Source organism: Salmo trutta, chromosome 29, assembly GCF_901001165.1.
Source record: "Salmo trutta chromosome 29, fSalTru1.1, whole genome shotgun sequence".
NCBI classification, from domain to species: Eukaryota; Metazoa; Chordata; class Actinopteri; order Salmoniformes; family Salmonidae; genus Salmo; species Salmo trutta.
Window position 1 is genome coordinate 39581741 of NC_042985.1, and position 23603 is coordinate 39605343.

Consider the following 23603-nt stretch of genomic DNA (forward strand, 5'->3'; position numbering starts at 1 on the left):
GACAAATATGCATATTAGATAGCTTTCTTTCATGATCCATAATATTCTGAACCCATTCTCTCTAATATTTTCGAATGAGTCTGTAGACAAAAATACTTACTAAAAAAAGGTACATCGTAATTAAAGGGATGGCTTAAGATAAATGTACTCAAAACCCTATTGAATGAAAACTCCATGAGAAAATCTGTTGGCAAGCAAGGAGGGTTTTCAGCAGTTGAATTACATTTGTTCAGCATGCGCAAAGGAATCACACCTGCAAATCCTGTATGCACCTGCACAAGGTAAGTCTGAATACCAACTACTGAGAAATGCGTAGGAAAAGCTTGTGTAATTTCCTAAGTCGGAATTGGGCCCATTATGAGTAGGGCTGTGAAGATAAAATAAATATTGCTATTGGCAAAAATGAAAACATGAAGCAGACCAAACTATGTTCCTTTAAAAACCTACTGCATGTAAAATATTGTTAGCTATAGCTTGGAAAATAAATAAATGTGACTCTGGATGAAAAGATGATATTTGTTTCAAACATCAGGGCTGTTTTCCAGAGGCCCATTTGGGTTTACTCCAGATAGAAACTTATACGAACAACAACTTACACACAATGACTACATCTCATCTGCCCAGACCTGCATGTTTACGCCGCCATCCCTATTGCCTGCATTATTGTTTTCCCACTTGGCCTTAAAAATTGTACCAATTTGGTTTTCCTCGATCACCAATGCTATTTAAATAAATAATTTATATTCTTCCATTGTGTTAATGGCGGATTGATTGATTTCCACGTTTTTAGTATACGTTTTTGTCAAGATGGTTGATTAGAAGAGAATTGTCCAGCCCATTGGCAATCTCACTACACCCCCATATGCCATGTCTTGAAATATGCAGACAGATTAAAAGTAAATATCATAAATTAACAGCAAAAAGTAAATGGACCATCCTCAAATGTGCGCTCAGTCAGAACTTCTGGGTATGCTCCAGCAGAGATCTGTATACAATGACGAGATGCTCATGTCTCCGCCCTAACAATGGGAGTCGTTGTCCCAAAGGCGGGAAGACAGGCGGCAAGCTAAGGTCCAAAATAAGCCCATAGAAATGCACTGGTCTTATTTTGGACAGATTTTGTCAAGCAAAACCTCTAGCTTCATCTCTTCCTCTCTGGCTCTATTCTCCCTCCCAATGAGTCTCTCGCGCCAGATGACTTACGTGAGACTCGATCGGCTCTATCAGGTACAGATGGTGCTAAAGCAAAAAGCTAATTGTAATTAACTTGCAAATTAATTATTATTATACCAGTCATGGGAGCCTGGGACCTGATAAACCAGACATCTACATCCAACAACAGTCGAAGGACAGAGGGATACACTAGCTAGAACTTTCTGATCGCAGATCTGGTAGAACAAAAAAGCATGACTGTGACTTGCCAATTTGATTTGTTTCCCCCATGGTGTTCATCCTGTTCTACTGTAGGTGACAGGGTGACATGTGTGCACTAAAACAGCTTAAAACCGGGTGTATCACTGTTGGCTGTCGGGCCAAGGTCATAAGTGCTCCAGCTGAGAATTAGGTGTTCCCGCTGCCATTAAATGTAATAAAGGTTTAGACAGAGGCGGGGTCATAGTGATTTGCAATACACAAACAGCAATAAACCATAACGATTTGTCATTCTCAACATGCCTATGTGGGTTTAGTTTGTAAGCTCAAATAGGCAGCGATGTCCAACGGGCCTATAAAAAACAAAATACTTTCTCAGAATATGGGGTCATCCTGCAGGTGGTTTCTCAAACGTATAAAATATTTTAAAGATTCTACTGAGTAAGTCAAACAACACCGCTGGTCCTGCTCACACTGCCCTACCCTGTGCTTTGACCTCTTTCTCCCCTCTCTCTCCAGATGAAATCTCGTGTCTTGTGACGGCCGGCCGCCCAACAACCTGCCCACTTGACCCTATCCCCTCCTCTCTTCTCCAGACCATTTCCGGAGACCTTCTCCCCTACCTCACCTCGCTCATCAACTCATCCTTGACCGCTGGCTACGTCCCTTCCGTCTTCAAGAGAGCGAGAGTTGCACCCCTTCTGAAAAAAACCTACACTCGATCCCTCCCATGTCAACAACTACAGACCAGTATCCCTTCTTTCTTTTCTCTCCAAAACTCTTGAACGTGCCGTCCTTGGCCAGCTCTCCTGCTATCTCTCTCAGAATGACCTTCTTGATCCTAATTAGTCAGGTTTCAAGACTGGCCATTCAACTGAGACTGCTCTTCTCTGTGTCACGGAGGCTCTCCGCACTGCTAAAGCTAACTCTCTCTCCTCTGCTCTCATCCTTCTAGACCTATCTGCTGCCTTTGATACTGTGAACCATCAGATCCTCCTCTCCACCCTCTCCGAGTTGGGCATCTCCGGCGCAGCCCACGCTTGGATTGCGTCCTACCTGACAGGTCGCTCCTACCAGGTGGCGTGGCGAGAATCTGTCTCCGCACCACGCGCTCTCACCACTGGTGTCCCCCAGGGCTCTGTTCTAGGCCCTCTCCTATTCTCGCTATACACCAAGTCACTTGGCTCCGTCATATCCTCACCTGGTCTCTCCTATCAATGCTATGCAGACGACACACAATTAATCTTCTCCTTTCCCCCTTCTGATAACCAGGCGGCGAATCGCATCTCTGCATGTCTGGCAGACATATCAGTGTGGATGACGGATCACCACCTCAAGCTGAACCTCGGCAAGACGGAGCTGCTCTTCCTCCCGGGGAAGGACTGCCCGTTCCATGATCTCGCCATCACGGTTGACAACTCCCTTGTGTCCTCCTCCCAGAGTGCTAAGAACCTTGGCGTGATCCTGGACAACACCCTGTCGTTCTCCACTAACATCAAGGCGGTGACCCGATCCTGTAGGTTTATGCTCTACAACATTCGCAGAGTACGACCCTGCCTCACACAGGAAGCGACGCAGCAGGACCAAGCCTGGCCTGCTGAGGAGTGACGGACTCCATCCTAGCTGGAGGGGTGCTCTCATCTTATCTACGAACATAGACAGGGCTCTAACTCCTCTAGCTCCACAATGAAATAGGGTGCAGGCCAGGCAGCAGGCTGTTAGCCAGCCTGCCAGCTTAGTGGAGTCTGCCACTAGCACAGTTAGCGTAGTCAGCTCAGCTTTCCCCATTGAGACCGTGTCTGTGCCTCGATCTTGGTTGGGCAAAATTAAAAATGGCGGTGTTCGCTTCAGTAATCTTACTAGTATAAAGACCTCCTCCATTCCTGCCATTATTGAAAGAGATTGTGATACTTCACATCTCAAAATTGGGTTACTTAATGTTAGATCCCTCACTTCCAAGGCAGTTATAGTCAATGAACTAATCACTGATCATAATCTTGATGTGATTGGCCTGACTGAAACATGGCTTAAGCCTGATGAATTTACTGTGTTAAATGAGGCCTCACCCCCTGGTTACACTAGTGACCAAACCCCCCGTGCATCCGGCAAAGGCGGAGGTGTTGCTAACATTTACGATAGCAAATTTCAATTTACAAAAAAAAAAACAATGACGTTTTCGTCTTTTGAGCTTCTAGTCATGAAATCTATGCAGCCTACTCAATCACTTTTTATAGCTACTGTTTACAGGCCTCCTGGGCCATATGCAGTGTTCCTTACTGAGTTCCCTGAATTCCTATCGGATCTTGTAGTCATAGCAGATAATATTCTAATTTTTGGTGACTTTAACATTCACATGGAAAAGTCCACAGACCCACTCCAAAAGGCTTTCGGAGCCATCATCGACTCAGTGGGTTTTGTCCAACATGTCTCTGGACCTACTCACTGCCACAGTCATACTCTGGACCTAGTTTTGTCCCATGGAATAAATGTTGTGGATCTTAATGTTTTTCCTCATAATCCTGGATTATCGGACCACCATTTTATTGCGTTTACAATTGCAACAAATAATCTGCTCAGACCCCAACCAAGGAAGATTAAAAGTCGTGCTATAAATTCTCAGACAACCCAAAGATTCCTTGATGCCCTTCCAGACTCCCTCTGCCTACCCAAGGACGTCAGAGGACAAGAATCAGTTAACCACCTAACCGAGGAACTCAATTCAACCTTGCGCAATACCCTAGATGCAGTTGCACCCCTAAAAATTAAAAACATCTGTCATAAGAAACTAGCTCCCTGGTATACAGAAAATACACGAGCTCTGAAGCAAGCTTCCAGAAAATTGGAACGGAAATGGCGCCACACTAAACTGGAAGTCTTCCGACTAGCTTGGAAAGACAGTACCGTGCAGTATCGAAGAGCCCTCACTGCTGCACGATCATCCTATTTTTCCAACTTAATTGAGGAAAATAAGAACAATCCGAAATTTCTTTTTGACACTGTCGCAAAGCTAACTAAAAAGCAGCATTCGCAAATGGAGGATGGCTTTCACTTCAGCAGTAATAAATTTATGAACTTTTTTGAGGAAAAGATCATGATCATTAGAAAGCAAATTACGGACTCATCTTTAAATCTGGGTATTCCTCCAGGGCTTCATTGTCCAGAGTCTGCACAACTCTGCCAGGACCCTGGCTCAAGGGAGATACTAAAGTGTTTTAGTACTATATCTCTTGACACAATGATGAAAATAATCATGGCCTCCAAACCCTCAAGCTGCATACTGGACCCTATTCCAACTAAACTACTGAAAGAGCTGCTTCCTGTGCTTGGCCCTCCTATGTTGAACATAATAAACGGCTCTCTATCCACCGGATGTGTACCAAGCTCACTAAAAATGGCAGTAATAAAGCCTCTCTTGAAAAAGCCGAATCTTGACCCAGAAATTATAAAAAACTATCGGCCTATATCGAATCTTCCATTCCTCTCAAAAATTTTAGAAAAAGTTGTTGCGCAGCAACTCACTGCCTTCCTGAAGACAAACAATGTATACGAAACGCTTCAGTCTGGTTTTAGACCCCATCATAGCACTGAGACTGCACTTGTGAAGGTGGTAAATGACCTTTTAATGACGTCAGACCGAGGCTCTGCATCTGTCCTCGTGCTCCTAGATCTTAGTGCCGCTTTTGATACCATCGATCACCACATTCTTTTGGAGAGATTGGAAACCCAAATTGGTCTACATGGACAAGTTCTGGCCTGGTTTAGATCTTATCTGTCGGAAAGATATCAGTTTGTCTCTGTGAATGGTTCGTCCTCTGACAAATCAATTGTAAATTTCGGTGTTCCTCAAGGTTCCGTTCTAGGACCACTATTGTTTTCACTATATATTGTACCTCTTGGGGATGTCATTCGAAAACATAATGTTAAATTTCACTGCTATGCGGACGACACACAGCTGTACATTTCAATGAAACATGGTGAAGCCCCAAAATTGCCCTCGCTAGAAGCCTGTGTTTCAGACATAAGGAAGTGGATGGCTGCAAATTTTCTACTTTTAAACTCGGACAAAACAGAGATGCTTGTCCTAGGTCCCAAGAAACAAAGAGATCTTCTGTTGAATCTGACAATTAATCTGGATGGTTGTACAGTCGTCTCAAATAAAACTGTGAAGGACCTCGGCGTTACTCTGGACCCTGATCTCTCTTTTGAAGAACATATCAAGACTGCTTCAAGGACAGCTTTTTTCCATCTACGTAACATTGCAAAAATCAGAAACTTTCTGTCCAAAAATGACGCAGAAAAATTAATCCATGCTTTTGTTACTTCTAGGCTCGACTACTGCAATGCTCTACTTTCCGGCTACCCGGATAAAGCACTAAACAAACTTCAATTAGTGCTAAATACGGCTGCTAGAATCCTGACTAGAACCAAAAAATTTGATCATATTACTCCAGTGCTAGCTTCCCTACACTGGCTTCCTGTTAAGGCAAGGGCTGATTTCAAGGTTTTACTGCTAACCTACAAAGCATTACATGGGCTTGCTCCTACCTATCTTTCCGATTTGGTCCTGCCGTACATACCTACACGTACGCTACGGTCACAAGACGCAGGCCTCCTAATTGTCCCTAGAATTTCTAAGCAAACGGCTGGAGGTAGGGCTTTCTCCTATAGAGCTCCATTTTTATGGAATGGTCTGCCGACCCATGTGAGAGACGCAGACTCAGTCTCAACCTTTAAGTCTTTACTGAAGACTTATCTCTTCAGTAGGTCCTATGATTAAGTATAGTCTGGCCCAGGAGTGTGAAGGTGAACGGAAAGGCTGGAGCAACGAACCGCCCTTGCTGTCTCTGCCTTGTCGGTTCCCCTCTTCCCACTGGGATTCTCTGCCTCTAACCCTTTTACAGGGGCTGAGTCACTGACTTACTGGTGTTCTTCCATGCCGTCCATGGGAGGGGTGCGTCACTTGAGTAGGTTGAGCCACTGACGTGGTCTTCCTGTCTGGGTTGGCGCCCCCCCCTTGGGTTGTGCCGTGGCAGACATCTTTGTGGGCTATACTCGGCCTTGTCTTCGGACGGTAAGTTGGTGGTTGTAGATATCCCTCTAGTGGTGTGGGGGCTGTGCTTTGGCAAAGTGGGTGGGGTTATATCCTGCCTGTTTGGCCCTGTCCGGGGGTATCATCGGATGGGGCCACAGTGTCTTCTGATCCCTCCTGTCTCAGCCTCCAGTATTTATGCTGCAGTAGTTTATGTGTCGGGGGGCTAGGGTCAGTCTGTTACATCTGGAGTATTCTCTTGTCTTATCCAGTGTCCTGTGTGAATGTAAATATGCTCTCTCTAATTCTCTCTTTCTTTCTCTCTTTCTCTCGGAGGACCTGAGCCCTAGGACTACCTGGCATGATGACTCCTTGCTGTCCCCAGTCCACCTGGCCATGCTGCTGCTCCAGTTTCAACTGTTCTGCCTGCGGCTACGGAACCCTGACCTGTTCACCGGACGTGCTTGTTGCACCCTCGACAATTACTATGATTATTATTATTTGACCATGCTGGTCATTTACGAACATTTTAACATCTTGACCATGTTCTGTTATAATATCCACCCGGCACAGCCAGAAGAGGACTGGCCACCCCTCATAGCCTGGTTCCTCTCTAGGTTTCTTCCTAGGTTTTTGGCCTTTCTCAGGAGTTTTTCCTAGGGAGTTTTTCCCAGCCACCGTGCTTCTTTCACATGCATTGCTTGCTGTTTGGGGTTTTAGGCTGGGTTTCTGTACAGCACTTTGAGATTTCAGCTGATGTACGAAGGGCTATATAAATAAATTTGATTTGATTTGATTTGACGCAGGTCCTAATCCAGGCACTTGTCATCTCCCGTCTGGATTACTGCAACTCGCTGTTGGCTGGGCTCCCTGCCTGTGCCATTAAACCCCTACAACTCATCCAGAATGCCGCAGCCCATCTGGTGTTCAACCTTCCCAAGTTCTCTCACGTCACCCCGCTCCTCCGCTCTCTCCACTGGCTTCCAGTTGAAGCTCGCATCCGCTACAAGACCATGGTGTTTGCCTACGGAGCTGTGAGGGGAACGGCACCTCCATACCTTCAGGCTCTGATCAGGCCCTACACCCAAACAAGGGCACTGCGTTCATCCACCTCTGGCCTGCTGGCCCCCCTACCTCTGAGGAAGCACGGTTCCCGCTCAGCCCAGTCCAAACTGTTCGCTGCTCTGGCACCCGAATGGTGGAACAAGCTCCCTCACGATGCCAGGACAGCGGAGTCAATCACCACCTTCCGGAGACACCTGAAACCCCACCTCTTTAAGGAATACCTGGGATAGGATAAAGTAATCCTTCTAACCCCCCCCCCCCTTAAAAGATTTAGATGCACTATTGTAAAGTGGTTGTTCCACTGGATATCAGAAGGTGAATGCACCAATTTGTAAGTCGCTCTGGATAAGAGCGTCTGCTAAATGACTTAAATGTAAATGAGTATAAGTTAAGGAGGGTTTCCCTCCAAAGTCGAGAGAGAGAGAAGGACTTGTACACTCCAGCCACTAACAAGCTACTTGCAGCTGTAGTCGCATGTCCACAATATTGATATAAATTATTAAGTTTGTCACCTGGAAGCTTAGCCAAATAGGGTCTAGGGGTTTATTAAAACTCTACACTCAAGCAGTTGTGATATGTTGAATTTGATTACTGTAACCAATTACTGCAAGGCAGATTATGAAACAAAACCAGGTATAAACAGAGTTGAACAAGGAAGTAAGGCTCTGAGAAAATGTACTTGACATGTGTACTAGAAAGTTCTCCTGGGCGCTCTGTCATGTCTTCCAGCTTCGACGCATGTTATTGTCTTTGTCAATAAAACATCTCATACTCTGGAAGCCATCCTGATCTTTCTTCATTGTTGATTTCCCCGAGACCTTCAAATCACAAAGCATGATAACATTTATTAGCCAGCTACAGTAATTTTGAGAAACATTAGGAAATAGTTTGGTAGATGTTGGGCAAATAAACCAGTTATCTACCTTTGATAAGCAGCTAGCTGGCTATAGCTAGCTGGTAGCTTGCTAGCTAATTAGTTAGCTAATTAGCTCCCATGTCAATTTCAAGTCTATAGGGCTTTCACTCAATGCTCTTGAATGTAGAGGAAAAAAAAGGGGCAATTCAAGAGGGTGCTATGAAATTAATCTCTTCGCCCCATGTCATTATACGTCACATAAAAATCAATCATTAGATTATTCTCTACAATATTATAACCTTAATATAATTGTACTTGACAGTGTTGACGAAATAAGAACCTAAAATTTGCTGTGACTGTTGCTAGTTTAGACTGCAACGGTTGTCTCTCCCATATTTGGCATCAAGAGGTGGTACCAGTCGGAGGTGTTTCCGCAGGTTGGAGCAATCAAAATCAATTTGATACCCGTGTCATTTTTATCTTCAGATCCTTAGCGTTCATTGGCTATATTGCCAATCAATCTATGTTGAGGGGACTTTTCTTTGGCGATTTAAAGGGAAAGACATAGAAATACACAATGAAAACAGGAACAGATTGAATTTCAATAGACACCCTATGCGAAGACAGTCTGTTAGCTTTGCTAATAAATATATATTCTCTCAACCAGCTTCATGAGGTAGTCACCTGAAATGCATTTCAATTAACAGCTGTGCCTTTTAAAAAGATAATTTGTGGAATTTCTTACCTTCTTAATGTGTCTTAGCCAATCAGTTGTGTTGTGACAAGGTAGGGGTGGTATACACAAGATAGCCCTATTTGGTAAAAGACCAGGTCCACATTATGGCAAGAACAGCTCAAATAAGCAAAGAGAAACGACAGTCCATTATTACTTTAAACACATGAAGGTCAGTCAATGTGGAAAAAGTGCAGTCGCAAAAACCATAAAGCGCTATGACGAAACTGGCTCTCTCTAATGAGCTTTTCCTTTGCAGCAGAGTTACCAGTCTCAGAAATTTCAGGCCAAATAAATGCTTCAGAGTTCCAGTAACAGACACAGCTCAGCATCAACTGTTCAGAGGAGACTGCGTGAACCAGGCCTTCATGGTTGAATTGCTGCAAAGAAACCACTACTAATGGACACCAATAACAAGAAGAGACTTGCTTGGGCCAAGAAACACGAAAAATGGACATTAGACCAGTGGAAATCTGTCCTTTGGTCTGAGGAGTCCAAATTTGAGATATTTTGTTTCCAAACTCCGTGTCTTTGTGAGACGCAGAGTAGGTGAACTGATGATCTCAGCATGTGTGGTTCCCACCGTGAAACATGGAGGAAGAGGTGATGGTAATTTGCTGGTGACACTTAGTGATTAATTAGGATTCAGGGCACACTTAACCAGCATGGCTACCATAGCATTCTGCAGCGATACGCCATCCCATCTGTTTTGCGCTTAGTGGGACTATCATTTGTTTTTCAACAGGACAATGACCCATTACACCTCCAGGCTGTGTAAGGGCAATTTGACCAAGAATGAGAGTGATGGAGTGCTGCGTCAGATGACCTGGCCTCCACAATCATCCAGGATGAGCTGTACCGCAGAGTGATGGAAAAGCAGCCAACAATTGCTCAGCATATGTGGGAAGTCCTTTAAGACTGCTGGAAAAGCATTCCAGTTGAAGCTGGTTGAGAGAATGCCAAGAGTGTGCAAAGCTGTTGTCAAGGCAAAGGGTGGCTACTCTGAATAATCTAAAATATATTTTGATTTATTTAACAGTTAAGTTACTACATGATTCCATGTGTGTTATTTCATAGCTTTGATGTCTTCACTATTATTCTACAATGTAGAAAATAGTAAAAATAAAGAAACCCTTGAATGAGTAGGTGTGTCCAAACTTTTGACTGGTACTGTATTTAGTCACTATTTTGTTTTATATTCAGCAGATTTCATTTACAAAAAGCCCATGTTTTTCACTCACGAACCTGCCACCACTAGTTAGCTTGTCAGTTGACGTTCGAAGTTTGCGCCGTTCTGCCGCGGAGCAGTGCCACAGAGCTCTATTGAGCACTTGATATTCCATTCACTCCAAACAAAGTGTTAAGTATTTACTAGAATATACTGAAGTAAATAATAAACAGTGACACAGAGTGAGCAGCTCGAGGAAGAGTCTTGGTAGTTCCAAACATTTTCCACTTAAGAATGATGGAGGCCACCATGTTTTTGGGGAGCATCAATGCTGCAGAAATGATTTGGTACCCTTCCCCAGATCTCTGCCTTGGCACAATCCTATCTATCTCGGAGCTCTACGGAAAATTTGTTCGACCTTATGACTTAGTTTTTGCATGTCAGAGCACTGTCAACTGTGAGACCTTATATAGCCAGGTGTGTGCCTTTCCAAATGATCTCCAATCGATTGAATTTACCACAGGTGGACTCCAATCAAGTTCTAGAAACATCAAGGATGATCAATGGAAACAGGATGCACCTGAGCTCAATAGCGAAGTTCATATCAAAGGGTCTGAAACCTTATTTACTTACGTTATGTTTTAAATATTTTATTTAAATGTGCAAAAATGTATAAAAACCTGTTTTCGCTTTGTCATTATGGGGTATTGTGTCTAGATTTAATTTTTTTTTTATCAATGTAATCAATTTTAGAATAAGGCTCTAACGTAACAAAATGTGGAAAAGGTCAAGGGGTCTGAATACTTTCCGAAGGCACTGTATCTTCTCAAAGAAACTGCCGGTAGTTCGACAACTTGCCATCATCTTTCTGTCATGCTGCTTGTTGACAAAGGTCCGGTTGAGCAGCTCATTTTTAAAATGGCGTTTGTTAGGGTGGGACTGGAACAAAAGCCTGCACACCAATTAGCTCTTCTGGAGGACGGTTGACCACCCTTGTAAAATATTGCAAGCAAATATGTTCTATGCCTTTATAAAATAATTTGCTCATTCAAACAGATCAAAGAACAAATGGCTATGGTAGTACACAAATCTTCAGCTGAAGCAAGCCCACAATTGTTCCAATAAATGTCACTTTTTCAGTTTAGTCATATTTATCGTTGCTACCTTAAGTGTTAACTTTGCTACTCAATAGAAGCTAGTCAGCCTGCAATGTCTCATAACTTGGATGCCCAAATAAACTGGAAGTATCTACAAAGGTTTTGCAGCAACATAATCCAGAAGGCTATACAGTTGAAGTCGGAAGTTTACATACCCCTTAGCCAAATACATTTAAACTCAGTTTCACAATACCTGACATTTAATCCTAGTAAAAATTGCCTGTCTTAGATCTGTTAGGATCACCACTAAATTTTAAGAATGTGAAATGTCAGAATAATAGTTCAGAGAATGATTTAATTCAGCTTTTATTTCTTTCATCACATTCCCAGTGGGTCAGAAGTTTACATATGCTAATTGAGTGTGTGGTAGCATTGCCTTTAAATAATTTAACTTGGGGTCAAATGTTTCGGGTAGCCTCCCATAAGCTTCCCACAATAAGTTGGGTGAATTTTTGCCCATTCCTCCTGACAGAGCTGGTGTAACTGAGTCAGGTTTGAAGGCCTCCTTGCTCAGACATTTTTCAGTTCTGCCCACAAATTTTCTTTGGGATTGAGGTCAGGGCTTTGTGATGGCCACTCCAATACCTTGACTTTGTGGTCCTTAAGCCATTTTGCTACAACTTGGAAGTATGCTTGGGGTCATTGTCCATTTGGAAGACCCATTCACGACCAAGTCTTAACTTCCTGACTGATGTCTTGAGATGTTGCTTCAATATCCACATCATTTTCCTCCCTCATGATGCCATCTATTTTGTGAAGTGCACCAGTCCCTCCTGCAGCAAAGCACCCCCACAACATGATGCTGCCACCCCCGTGCTTCACTGTTGGGATGGTGTTCTTCGGCTTGCAAGCCTTCCCCTTTTTCTCCAAACATAATGATGGCCATTATGGCCAAACAGATCTATTTTTGTTTCATCAGACCAGAGGACATTTCTCCAAAAAGTACGATCATTGTCCCAATGTGCAGTTGCAAACCGTAGTCTGGCTTTTTTAATGGCGGTTTTGGAGCAGTGGTTTTTCCTTGCTGAGCGGCCTTTCAGGTTATGTTGATATAGGACTCGTTTTACTGTGGATATAGATACTTTTGTACCCGTTTCCTCCAGCATCTTCACAAGGTCCTTTGCTGTGGTTCTGGAATTGATCTGCACATTTCGCACCAAAGTACATTCATCTCTAGGAGACAGAATGCGTTTCCTTACTGTATGATGGCTGCGTGATCCCATGGTGTTTATACTTGCATATTATTGTTTGTACAGATGAACGTAGTACCTTCAGGCGTTTGGAAATTGATCCCAAGGCTGAACCAGACTTGTAGAGGTCTACATTTTTCCCCTGAGGTCTTGGCTGATTTCTTTTGATTATCCCATGATGTCAAGCAAAGAGGCACTGAGTTTGAAGGTAGGCCTTGAAATACATCCACAGGTACACCTCCAATTGACTCAAATTTTCAGGAATTTTCCAAGCTGTTTAAAAAAGGCACAGTTTACATACACCAAGTTAACTTCTGACCCACTGGAATTGTGATACAGTGAATTATAAGTGAAATAATCTGTCTGTAAACAATTGTTGGAAAAATTACTTGTGTCATGCACAAAGTAGATGTCCTAACCGACTTGCCAAAACTATAGTTTGTTAACAAGAAATTTGTGGAGTAGTTGAACAACGAGTTTTAATGACTCCAAACTAAGTGTATGTAAAATTCCGACTTCCAACTGTATGTAATATTTTTTCCTAAAATTACTGTTCGCGGTTCACAAATTATTTTGATTCACATGATTAGATTCATCGCGATTGAACAAAATCCCAACAAATATAATGCCGAAGTTAATCGTTTGTTTCATCAAAAAATCATGAGTTGTTCCAAAAAAACTGTATGGCCTTATTTTCAGTATCGATGCAGGGCCAGACTACTGCATTTGGGGCACCAACCTCAAAGCTAACTTCCTGCATTTCAACATATTTTGCCATGGTGCAGAGAAAAACATTTGCAGATTTATAATGCTATTCTAGAAATTTTGTCATGAGGCTAAGATAAACCTTAAAATGTACACAGGGTTCTAACATTAATGATATGCATGTCAATCTTTCATGGCTCAAAGTGGACGAGAGATTGACTTCATCACTACTTTTTATAAACCCTGTTGACAAGCTGAATGCGCCGAGCTGTCTGTTTAAACTACCAGCACACATCTCGGACACCCATGCATACCCCACAAGACATGCCAGCAGAGGTCTCTTCACAATCCCCAAGACTATGAGAGGCTTACAGTACTATATAGAGCCATGACTTTATGGAACTATATTCCATATCAGGTAACTGGCACACAAACACTAGCACACGCACTCTACACACACACGTACATTATTGTATGGAGGTATTACACATTTTGTATTGTAGATATGTAGTAGTGTAATAATATTATACACTGCTCAAAAAAATAAAGGGAACACTTAAACAACACATCCTAGATCTGAATGAAAGAAATAATCTTATGAAATACTTTTTTCTTTACATAGTTGAATGTGCTGACAACAAAAATCACACAAAAATAAAACAATGGAAATCCAATTTATCAACCCATAGAGGTCTGGATTTGGAGTCACACTCAAAATGAAAGTGGAAAACCACACTACAGGCTGATCCAACTTTGATGTAATGTCCTTAAAACAAGTCAAAATGAGGCTCAGTAGTGTGTGTGGCCTCCACGTGCCTGTATGACCTCCCTACAACACCTGGGCATGCTCCTGATGAGGTGGAGGATGGTCTCCTGAGGGATCTCCTCCCAGACCTGGACTAAAGCATCCGCCAACTCCTGGACAGTCTGTGGTGCAACATGGCGTTGGTGGATGGAGCGAGACATGATATCCCAGATGTGCTCAATTGGATTCAGGTCTGGGGAACGGGCGGGCCAGTCCATAGCATCAATGCCTTCCTCTTGCAGGAACTGCTGACACACTCCAGCCACATGAGGTCTAGCATTGTCTTGCATTAGGAGGAACCCAGGGCCAACCGCACCAGCATATGGTCTCACAAGGGGTCTGAGGATCTCATCTCGGTACCTAATGGCAGTCAGGCTACCTCTGGCGAGCACATGGAGGGCTGTGCGGCCCCCCAAGAAATGCCACCCCACACCATGACTGACCCACCGCCAAACCGGTCATGCTGGAGGATGTTGCAGGCAGCAGAACGTTCTCCACGGCGTCTCCAGACTCTGTCACGTCTGTCACGTGCTCAGTGTGAACCTGCTTTCATCTGTGAAGAGCACAGGGCGCCAGTGGCGAATTTGCCAATTTTGGTGTTCTCTGGCAAATGCCAAACGTCCTGCACGGTGTTGGGCTGTAAGCACAACCCCCACCTGTGGACGTCGGGCCCTCACACCACCCTCATGGAGTCTGTTTCTGACCGTTTGAGCAGACACATGCACATTTGTGGCCTGCTGGAGGTCATTTTGCAGGGCTCTGGCAGTGCTCCTCCTGCTCCTCCTTGCACAAATGCAGAGGTAGCGGTCCTGCTGCTGGGTTGTTGCCCTCCTACGGCCTCCTCCACGTCTCCTGATGTACTGGCCTGTCTCCTGGTAGCGCCTCCATGCTCTGGACACTACGCTGACAGACACAGCAAACTTTCTTGCCATAGCTCGCATTGATGTGCCATCCTGGATGAGCTGCACTACCTGAGCCACTTGTGTGGGTTGTAGACTCCGTCTCATGCTACCACTAGAGTGAAAGCACCGCCAGCATTCAAAAGTGACCAAAACATCAGCCAGGAAGCATAGGAACTGAGAAGTGGTCTGTGGTACCACCTGCTGAACCATTCCTTTATTGGGGGTGTCTTGCTTATTGCCTATAATTTCCACCTGTTGTCTATTCCATTTGCACAACAGCATGTGAAATGTATTGCCAATCAGTGTTGCTTCCTAAGTGGACAGTTTGATTTCACAGAAGTGTGATTGACTTGGAGTTACATTGTGTTGTTTAAGTGTTCCCTTTATTTTTTTGAGCAGTATATGATGTACCGTTTTATGTTGTTTTGTATGCGTCTCTGTGTGTGGAGTAAAAGTGGTCTAGAGTTTTTTTTTCTCTCTGGTTGCACATGTGACATGCTGGTAGAAATTAGGTAAAACGGATTTAACCTCTCTTGGGGAGGTGGGACGCTAGCTGATGATCTTCATCAGATGACACTCCTAGGACATCATGTTACACAATACATGCATTTTTTGTTCGATCAACTTGATATTTATATCCAAAAACAGCATTTTACATTGGCGCGTGATGTTCAGAAAATATTTTGCCTCCAATACTGCCGGTGTATCAGCACAATTTTCAAAAATACTCATCATAAACGTTGATAAAATATTAAACTGTTATTCAAAGAATTATAGATGAACATCTTTATGCAACCGCTGTGACAGATTTCAAAAAAGCTTCACAGGGAAAGCACACTTTGCAATAATCTGAGTACTGCGCTCAGAAAAAGACATCAAACAATACAGATACCCGCCATTTTGGAGTCATCTAAAATCATAAATAGCATTAGAAATATTCACTTACCTTTGATGATCTTCATCAGAAGGCACTTCCAGCCTCAGATCCTCCACTTCCAGGTTGGATTTTTTTCTCAGGTTTTTGCCTGCCATATGAGTTCTGTTATACTCACAGACATCATTCAAACAGTTTTAGAATCTTCAGAGTGTTTTCTATCCAAATCTACTAATAATATGCATATTCTAGTTCCTGGGCCCGAGTAGTAGGCCGTTTAATTTGGGTACGTTTTTCGTCCGGCCGTGAAAAAACTGCCCCCTACCCAAGAGAGGTTAAATTTGCCTGCATTAATGTCCCTGGCAATTAGGAGCGCCGCTTCTGGATAAGCAATTTTTAGTTTGCTTATGGCCTTATACAGCTCGTTGAGTGCGGTCTTAGTGCCAGCATTGGTTTGTGCTGGTAAATAGACAGTTACGAATAATATAGATGTGAACTCTTGGTAAGTAGTGTGGTCTAAAGCTTATCATGAGGTATTGTACGTCAGGTGAGCAATACCTCGAGACTTCTTTAATAATAGACATCGCGCAACAGCAGTTATTGACAGACAGACACACACCTCCGCCCCTTGTCTTCTCAGACGTAGCTGCTCTTTCCTGCCGATGCACGGAGAAGCCAACCAGATCTAAATTATCCGTGTCGGCGTTTAGCCACGTCTCAGTGAAACATAAGTTATTGCAGTTAATGTCCCGTTGGTAGGATAGTCTTAAATCGTAGATCGTCCAGTTAGTTTTCCAATGATTGCACGTTGGCCAATAATACGGAGGGTACTGGTGGTTTACCTATTCATCGGCGAATTCTTACAAGGCACCCTGCCCCCCTCCCCTTTTTTCTCTTTTCTTCACACAAATGACGGCAATTTGGGCCTCGTCTCGACAAAGCAGTATACCCTTTGCGTCGGACTCATTAAAGAATCTTTGTCCAGTTCGAGGTGAGCTGTTTTGATGTCCAGAAGTTCTTTTTGGTCATAAGAGACGGTAGTAGCAACATTATGTACAAAATGAGTTACAAACTATGTGAAAAAACAAACAAAATACCACAGTTGGTTAGGAGCCTGTAAAACGGCAGCCATCTCCTCCGGCGCCATTATAATCCAAAATGTATTTGGACCCCAGGAAGAGTAGCTACTTTTGCTGTTTTTAAACCTCATCTTATGCTTTTGTTAACAGTGTGCCATGAGGCTGAGAGAAAATGTTGCCGTTATAAAAAGGACATTTCCTGTAATTCTACACTTTTTACTATCTGGGTCACCCACCCAACATCCACTGGGACCCAACATCAATGGACCCCCCCCCCCCCCCCCCCAAGTCAATTGGGGGAGTTTGGGGGCCCCGGGACATGTGGTGTGGTAGCAGGATTACAAGATTGTTATATTTATGCACCAAATGGTTGTTTTATTTAATAAAGAAAGGTTCTTTGGACTCTCTCTCTCTCTCCTTTTCTGAGTTAACTGAGAGAAGTATTCTGAAGCTTGGGCTGGCAACTGATTAAGTGATGGCTTGGTGCTAAAAAACCTACAGCTGGCATTCCATTGATCAGATGTGGTGGGTGGTGTCAACGAGATAGAGAGCCTGGAGGAACAGAACAAAGGCCTCAGTATTCCTAATTATCCTGGTGTCTGGGAGACAACACCAGAGGCAGATGACCACAGGATGAACCCAAAGTGGCTTATGGTGCGGGGGGGGGGGGGGGGGGGGGGGGTTGAACCAGCTACGACTGAGCAATCTTGGTATCAGGTATAAGGAACAGCATGGTCTGTAAGGGGTAGGCTCTCGGTCCAACAGTCAAGACGTTTGGGTCGACGGTTTCATCATTGAAATAAATAAAGGTAAATTAAATATTAATTAACTAGGCAAGTCAGTTAAGAACAAATTCTTATTTTCAATGACGGCCTAGGAACAGTCTGCCTTGTTCAGGGGCAGAACGACAGATTTGTACCTTGTCAGCTCGGAGATTCGAACTTGCAACCTTTCGGTTACTAGCCCAATGCTCTAACCACTAGGCTACCCTGAAGCAAAGGGGTGAACAGGAGGAAAAAAGGAGGAAGAGGAGGAAAAAAAAAAACACTAGTAGGAAGCACAGGGCAGAGCTCTTTGACATCTGACAGAAAGCCATTCTAAATGATTTTATGGCAAACATTTAGTAGTGAATTGCATTCAAGTGTAACTTCATCACCTCACGTGCGCCGCTCAGACTCACCGCTAGGTGTACACTGAACAAAAATATAAAAACGCAACAAGTGTTGGTCCTATGTTTCATGAGGTGAAATAAAAGATGCCAGAAATGTTCCATATGCACAAAAAGCTTATTTCTCTCAAATTTTGTTTACATCCCTGTTAGATTATTTTGGCAAAGGAGAAATGCTCACTATGAACCTGACAGGTGTGGCATATCAAGAAGCTGATTAAACAGCATGACCATTACACAGGTGCACCTTGTGCCGGGGACAAGAAAAGGCCACTAAAATGTCCACCAGAGCGGAATTGGGCATTGCATCCAACCAGCCTGACAACCACAGACCCCTTGTATGACGTTGTGTGGGCGAGCGGTTTGCTGATGTCAACGTTGTGAACAGACTGCCCCAGGATGGCGGTGGGGTTATGGTAAGGACAGCCATAAGCTACGGACAACAAACACAATTGCATTTTATCCATGTCAATTTGAATGCACAGAGATACATACCGTGACGAGATCCTTAGACCCATTGCTGTGCCAGTCATACGCTGCAATACCCTCATGTTTCAGCATGATAATGCACTGCCCCATGTTGCAAGGATCTGTGCACAATTCCTGGAAGCCGAAAATGTCCCACTTCTTCCACGGCCTGCACACTCACTAGACATGTCACCCATTGAGCATTTTTTGGATGCTCTGGATCGACATGTACGACAGCGTGTTCCAGTTCTTGCCAATATCCAGCAACTTCGCACAGCCATTGAAGAGAGACAATATTCCACAGGCCACAATCAACAGCCTGACTGGTTTTCTGATCCATGCCACTACTTCTTTAACTTCACTAGGGTAGAGGGCAGCATTCGGAATTCTGGATGAAAAGTGTGCCCAAATTAAACTGCCTGCTACTCGGGCCCAGAAGGTAGGATATGCCTATTATTAGTAGATTTGGATAGAAAACACTGAAGTTTCTAAAACTGTTTGAATGATGTCTGTGATTATAACAGAACTCATATGGCAGGCAAAAACCTGAGAAAGATTTCCCACTTCCTGGTTGGATTTGAGGTTTGTAGTTTTTTCAAGTGATTGCCTTTACAGTATACAGTGACTTGGGGTTCATTTCACACTTCCTAAGGCTTCCACTAGATGTCAACAGTCTTTAGAACGTTGTTTCAGGCTTTTACAGTGAACAGAGAGCGAACGAGAAGGCCTTGAAGTTGGTGACTCAGAAAATGACATGAGTTCAGTGGCGCGCATTCACGTGAGAGGTAGCTGTGTTCCATTACATTTTTGAGGACATTGGAATCGTCCGGTTGGAGTATTACTGAAGATTTAAGTTAAAAACATCCTAAAGATTGATGCTATACATCGTCTGACGTGTTTCACTGAACGTAAATAGAACTTTTTTTGACTTTGTCGTGAAATTTTCGGCGCGCTTCCTACATTTGGAGTAGCTTACTGAATGCGCTAACAAAAATGAGGTATTTGGACATAAATTATGGACTTTATCGAACAAAACATTTATTGTGGACCTGGGATTCCTGGGAGTGCATTCTGATGAAGAACAAAGGTAAGTGAATATTTATAATGCCATTTATGATTTTAGATGACTCCAAAATGGCGGGTATCTGTATTGCCTGATGTTGTTTTCTGAGGAAAGTGTGCTTTCCCCGTGAAGCTTTTTTGAAATCTGTCAAAGCGGTTGCATTAACCTCTCTAGGGTATGTGGGACGAAATCGTCCCACCTACTCAACAGCCAGTGGAATCCCGTGGCGCGATATTCAAATACCTTAGAAATGCTATTACTTCAATTTCTCAAACATATGACTATTTTACACCATTTTAAAGACAAGACTCTCGTTAATCTAACCACACTGTCCGATTTCAAAAAGGCTTTACAACGAAAGCAAAACATTAGATTATGTCAGCAGAGTACCCAGCCAGAAATAATCAGACACCCATTTTTCAAGCTAGCATATAATGTCACATAAACCCAAACCACAGCTAAATGCAGCACTAACCTTTGATGATCAGCAGATGACACTCCTAGGACATTATGTTATACAATACGTGCATTTTTTGTTCAATCAAGTTCATATTTATATAAAAAAAACAGCTTTTTACATTAGCATGTGACGTTGAGAACTAGCATACCCCGCAAACTTCCGGTGAATTTACTAAATTACTCACGATAAACGTTCACAAAAAACAAATTATTTTAAGAATTATAGATACAGAACTCCTTTATGCAATCGCAATGTCCGATTTTAAAATAGCTTTTCGGCAAAAGCACATTTTGCAATATTCTGAGTAGATAGCTCGCCATCACGGTCTAGCTATTTTAACACCCACCAAGTTTGGCACTCACCAAACTCAGATTTACTATAAGAAAAATTGGATTACCTTTGCTGTTCTTCGTCAGAATGCACTCCCAGGACTTCTACTTCAATAACAAATGTTGGTTTGGTTCAAAATAATCTATAGTTATGTTCAAATATCCTCTGTTTTGTTCGTGCGTTCAAGACACTATCCGAAGGGTAACGAAGGGTGACGCCCCGGCGCGTATCGTGACAAAAAAAAATAATTCTAAATATTCCATTACCGTACTTCGAAGCATGTCAACCGCTGTTTAAAATACATTTTTATGCGATTTTTCTCGTAAAAAAAGCGATATTCCGACCGGGAAACCCTGTTTTCGTTGAAAGACTGAAAATCTAAAATGGACTCTTCACGTGCACGCTCACCCCCCCGTCTCATTGTTTTCAGATCGACCACTTACCAAATGCGCTACTGTTTTTCAGCCATGGCCTGCAAAGTCATCATTCAACGTTCTGCCGCCTTCTGAGAGCTTATGGGAGCCGTAGGAAGTGTCACGTTACAGCAGAGATCCTCAGTTTTCAATAAAGAGAGTGTAGAAGGCCAAGAAATGGTCAGAGAGGGCGCTTCCTGTTTGGAATCTTCTCAGGTTTTGGCCTGCCAAATGAGTTCTGTTATACTCACAGACACCATTCAAACAGTTTTAGAAACTTTAGGGTGTTTTCTATCCAAATCAAATCAATATATGCATATTCTAGTTTCTGGGCAGTAGTAATAACCAGATTAAATCGGGTACGTTTTTTATCCGGCCGTGCAAATACTGCCCCCTACCCTAGAGAGGTTAAGGAGATGTTTATCTATAATTCTTTGAATAACAGTTTAATATGTTATCAATGTTTATGATGAGTATTTCTATAAATTGATGTGCTCATTCACCGGAAGTTTTTGAAGGAAAAACATTTCTTAACATTACACGCCAATGTAAAATGGGTTTTTTGGATATAAATATGAACTTTATCGAGCAAAACATACATGTATTGTGTAACATGAAGTCCTATGAGTGCCATCTGATGAAGATCATCAAAGGTTAGTGCTTAATATTAGCTGTATTTCTGGTTTTTGTGACACCTCTCCTTGCTTGGAAAATGGCTGTGTGGTTTTTCTTGTCAAGGTGATGTGCTAACATAATCTAATGCTATGCTTTCGCCGTAAAGCCTTTTTGGAATCGGACAATGTGGTTGGATTAACGAGAATCTTATCTTTAAAATGGGATATAATAGTTGTATGTTTGAGAAATTTGAATTATGAGATTTGTCGTTTTGAATTTGGCGCCCTGCTATTTCACTGGCTGTTGAATAGTGTGTCCCGCAGGTGGGACGGTCACATCCCGCAGGTGGGACGGTCACGTCCCACCTACCCAAGAGAGGTTAAGGCATCTGTGACCAACAGATGCATATCTGTATTCCCAGTCATGTGAAATCCATAGATTAGGGCCTAATGAATTTATTTCAATTGACTGATGTCCTTGTACGAATTGTAAATCAGTAAAATCTTTGAAATTGTTGCATGTTGCGTTTATATTTCTGTTCAGTATAAATAATACATTGTATTTTCATTTGAAGAAAGAAGTAGATGAATATTATTGGAATGTATTTGAAGATTGATAAGAGAATTATCTAATAAAGGTAAATGAATCAATAAACCATGATGAATTATTAGTCATACAGCATGGTAATGAATAATCAATGTAATGATCAATGTAGGGATCGATTAGTCTGATTAGTTCCGGAAAGTCCAGGAACCACTGGAGAGGGAAAGAAATGTGTGTATGCAATTAGTATAGAGAGATAGAGAGACAGATGGTCACGGGAGTAAAAGCTTCAAATAGTTCCTAACCTTGAGGGAAAAGAACAGGCTGAGCTCTGGATAGTGATAAACAGTGTGAGAAGTTAATGGGGGTTGCAGGTCACCAACAGATTGTGTGTAAATGCATGTGCGTAAGTAAGCAAGAACAATATAATGACTGTTTTGTTATCCTGACGGCAGAACGTTCTCATGAATAAAGCTACAGAAACCTTTTGCAGAAAGCTGAGTCCTTGCCTAATTATTTTAACCCATTGTCTTACAAACCTTGGGCATTAGTCAAGGCGAATTGATTATTGATTATTATCATCAAGATATTAAATTCCTTTAACAAAGATACACTTGGAAAATATTGGCATGCATTTGAAATGTATGGGTGCATTTGTTTTAGCTGACCCAGTGCCACAGGTGGGCAGAGATTTCCCTTTTAGGACCAACATAATGGTTTAATATGTTCCCCAGGCGAGCTAAAACAAATGGACCTATTGTGCTATTTAAGTACAGCTCGCTCTCCAGCACCTACCTTTGAGTCTGTGGTCTGCAGCCCGATGGCCAGGCCCTCGAACACAGAATGCAGGGAGAGCGAGAAAAAGAGCATGAACGAGCGAAAGGAGGAGTGGGCCTGGAGGTCCATGTGGACATGGTGGGCACTACCCTCCAGGTCGGTGGACGAGGCTTTCCCCTGCCCGTGCCCATGGCTGTGCCTGTTGGCCTGCATCAGAGGTGCTCTCTCCTGGTCTGACCCTTGCATGGCATCTTGTCTGCAGTTCAGAACGATCCTCTCCACGATGAGCACAGTGAAGAAGCCTACAGCTATGATGAACTCTGGGAGGGGGAAGCTGGTCTGTTTGAGATAGAGGTGAAAACAACGAAAGTAAGAGTTCTGTTTAAATAAACGCCAAAGATTAGGGATATATATATAAATAAAAGTAAGTAGTCCTTAACACATCACCAGGTAATGAACCTGTGGATTAATAACTTCTGCACTAACTAGCACATTTCCCCATGTTTTACAGATACAACAGTTATACTTTAGTTCTATTGTAACTATCCCTTAATACATTGGTTTGTGCCATGGATAATCATATAGCTTTTTGTCAATTTACAAAGGGGATGGGAGTGTGGCCAGACATCAATGACACTTTGTGATGTTGCTGACAGACAGAAGACACTTACGTCCACCCTCCGTGCGTCCAGCTCAGCATTGATGTCCGACAGGTAGTCTGGGATGATGTCCAACAGACAGGCAGCCAGGAAGACGCCTCCGGCAAAACAGCTGATGAAACTCAGGACCACCCGATGGGTTTCTGCATGATAAAAGGTTCCACTGGATATCT

At 43.0% G+C, this 23603-nt stretch overlaps 1 protein-coding gene across 1 annotated transcript in view; it reads right to left on the reverse strand.

The window, feature by feature from the left end:
- LOC115167604 (zinc transporter ZIP1-like) overlaps positions 1 to 23603 on the reverse strand; it is a 35308-nt gene that overhangs the window by 3690 nt on the left and 8015 nt on the right. The window contains exons 2-3 of the mRNA XM_029722194.1: positions 23443 to 23573; positions 22790 to 23110 (exon numbers count right to left, since the gene is read on the reverse strand). Coding sequence (XP_029578054.1) covers positions 22790 to 23110; positions 23443 to 23573 — 452 coding nt within the window. The remainder of the gene's footprint in view (positions 1 to 22789; positions 23111 to 23442; positions 23574 to 23603) is intronic.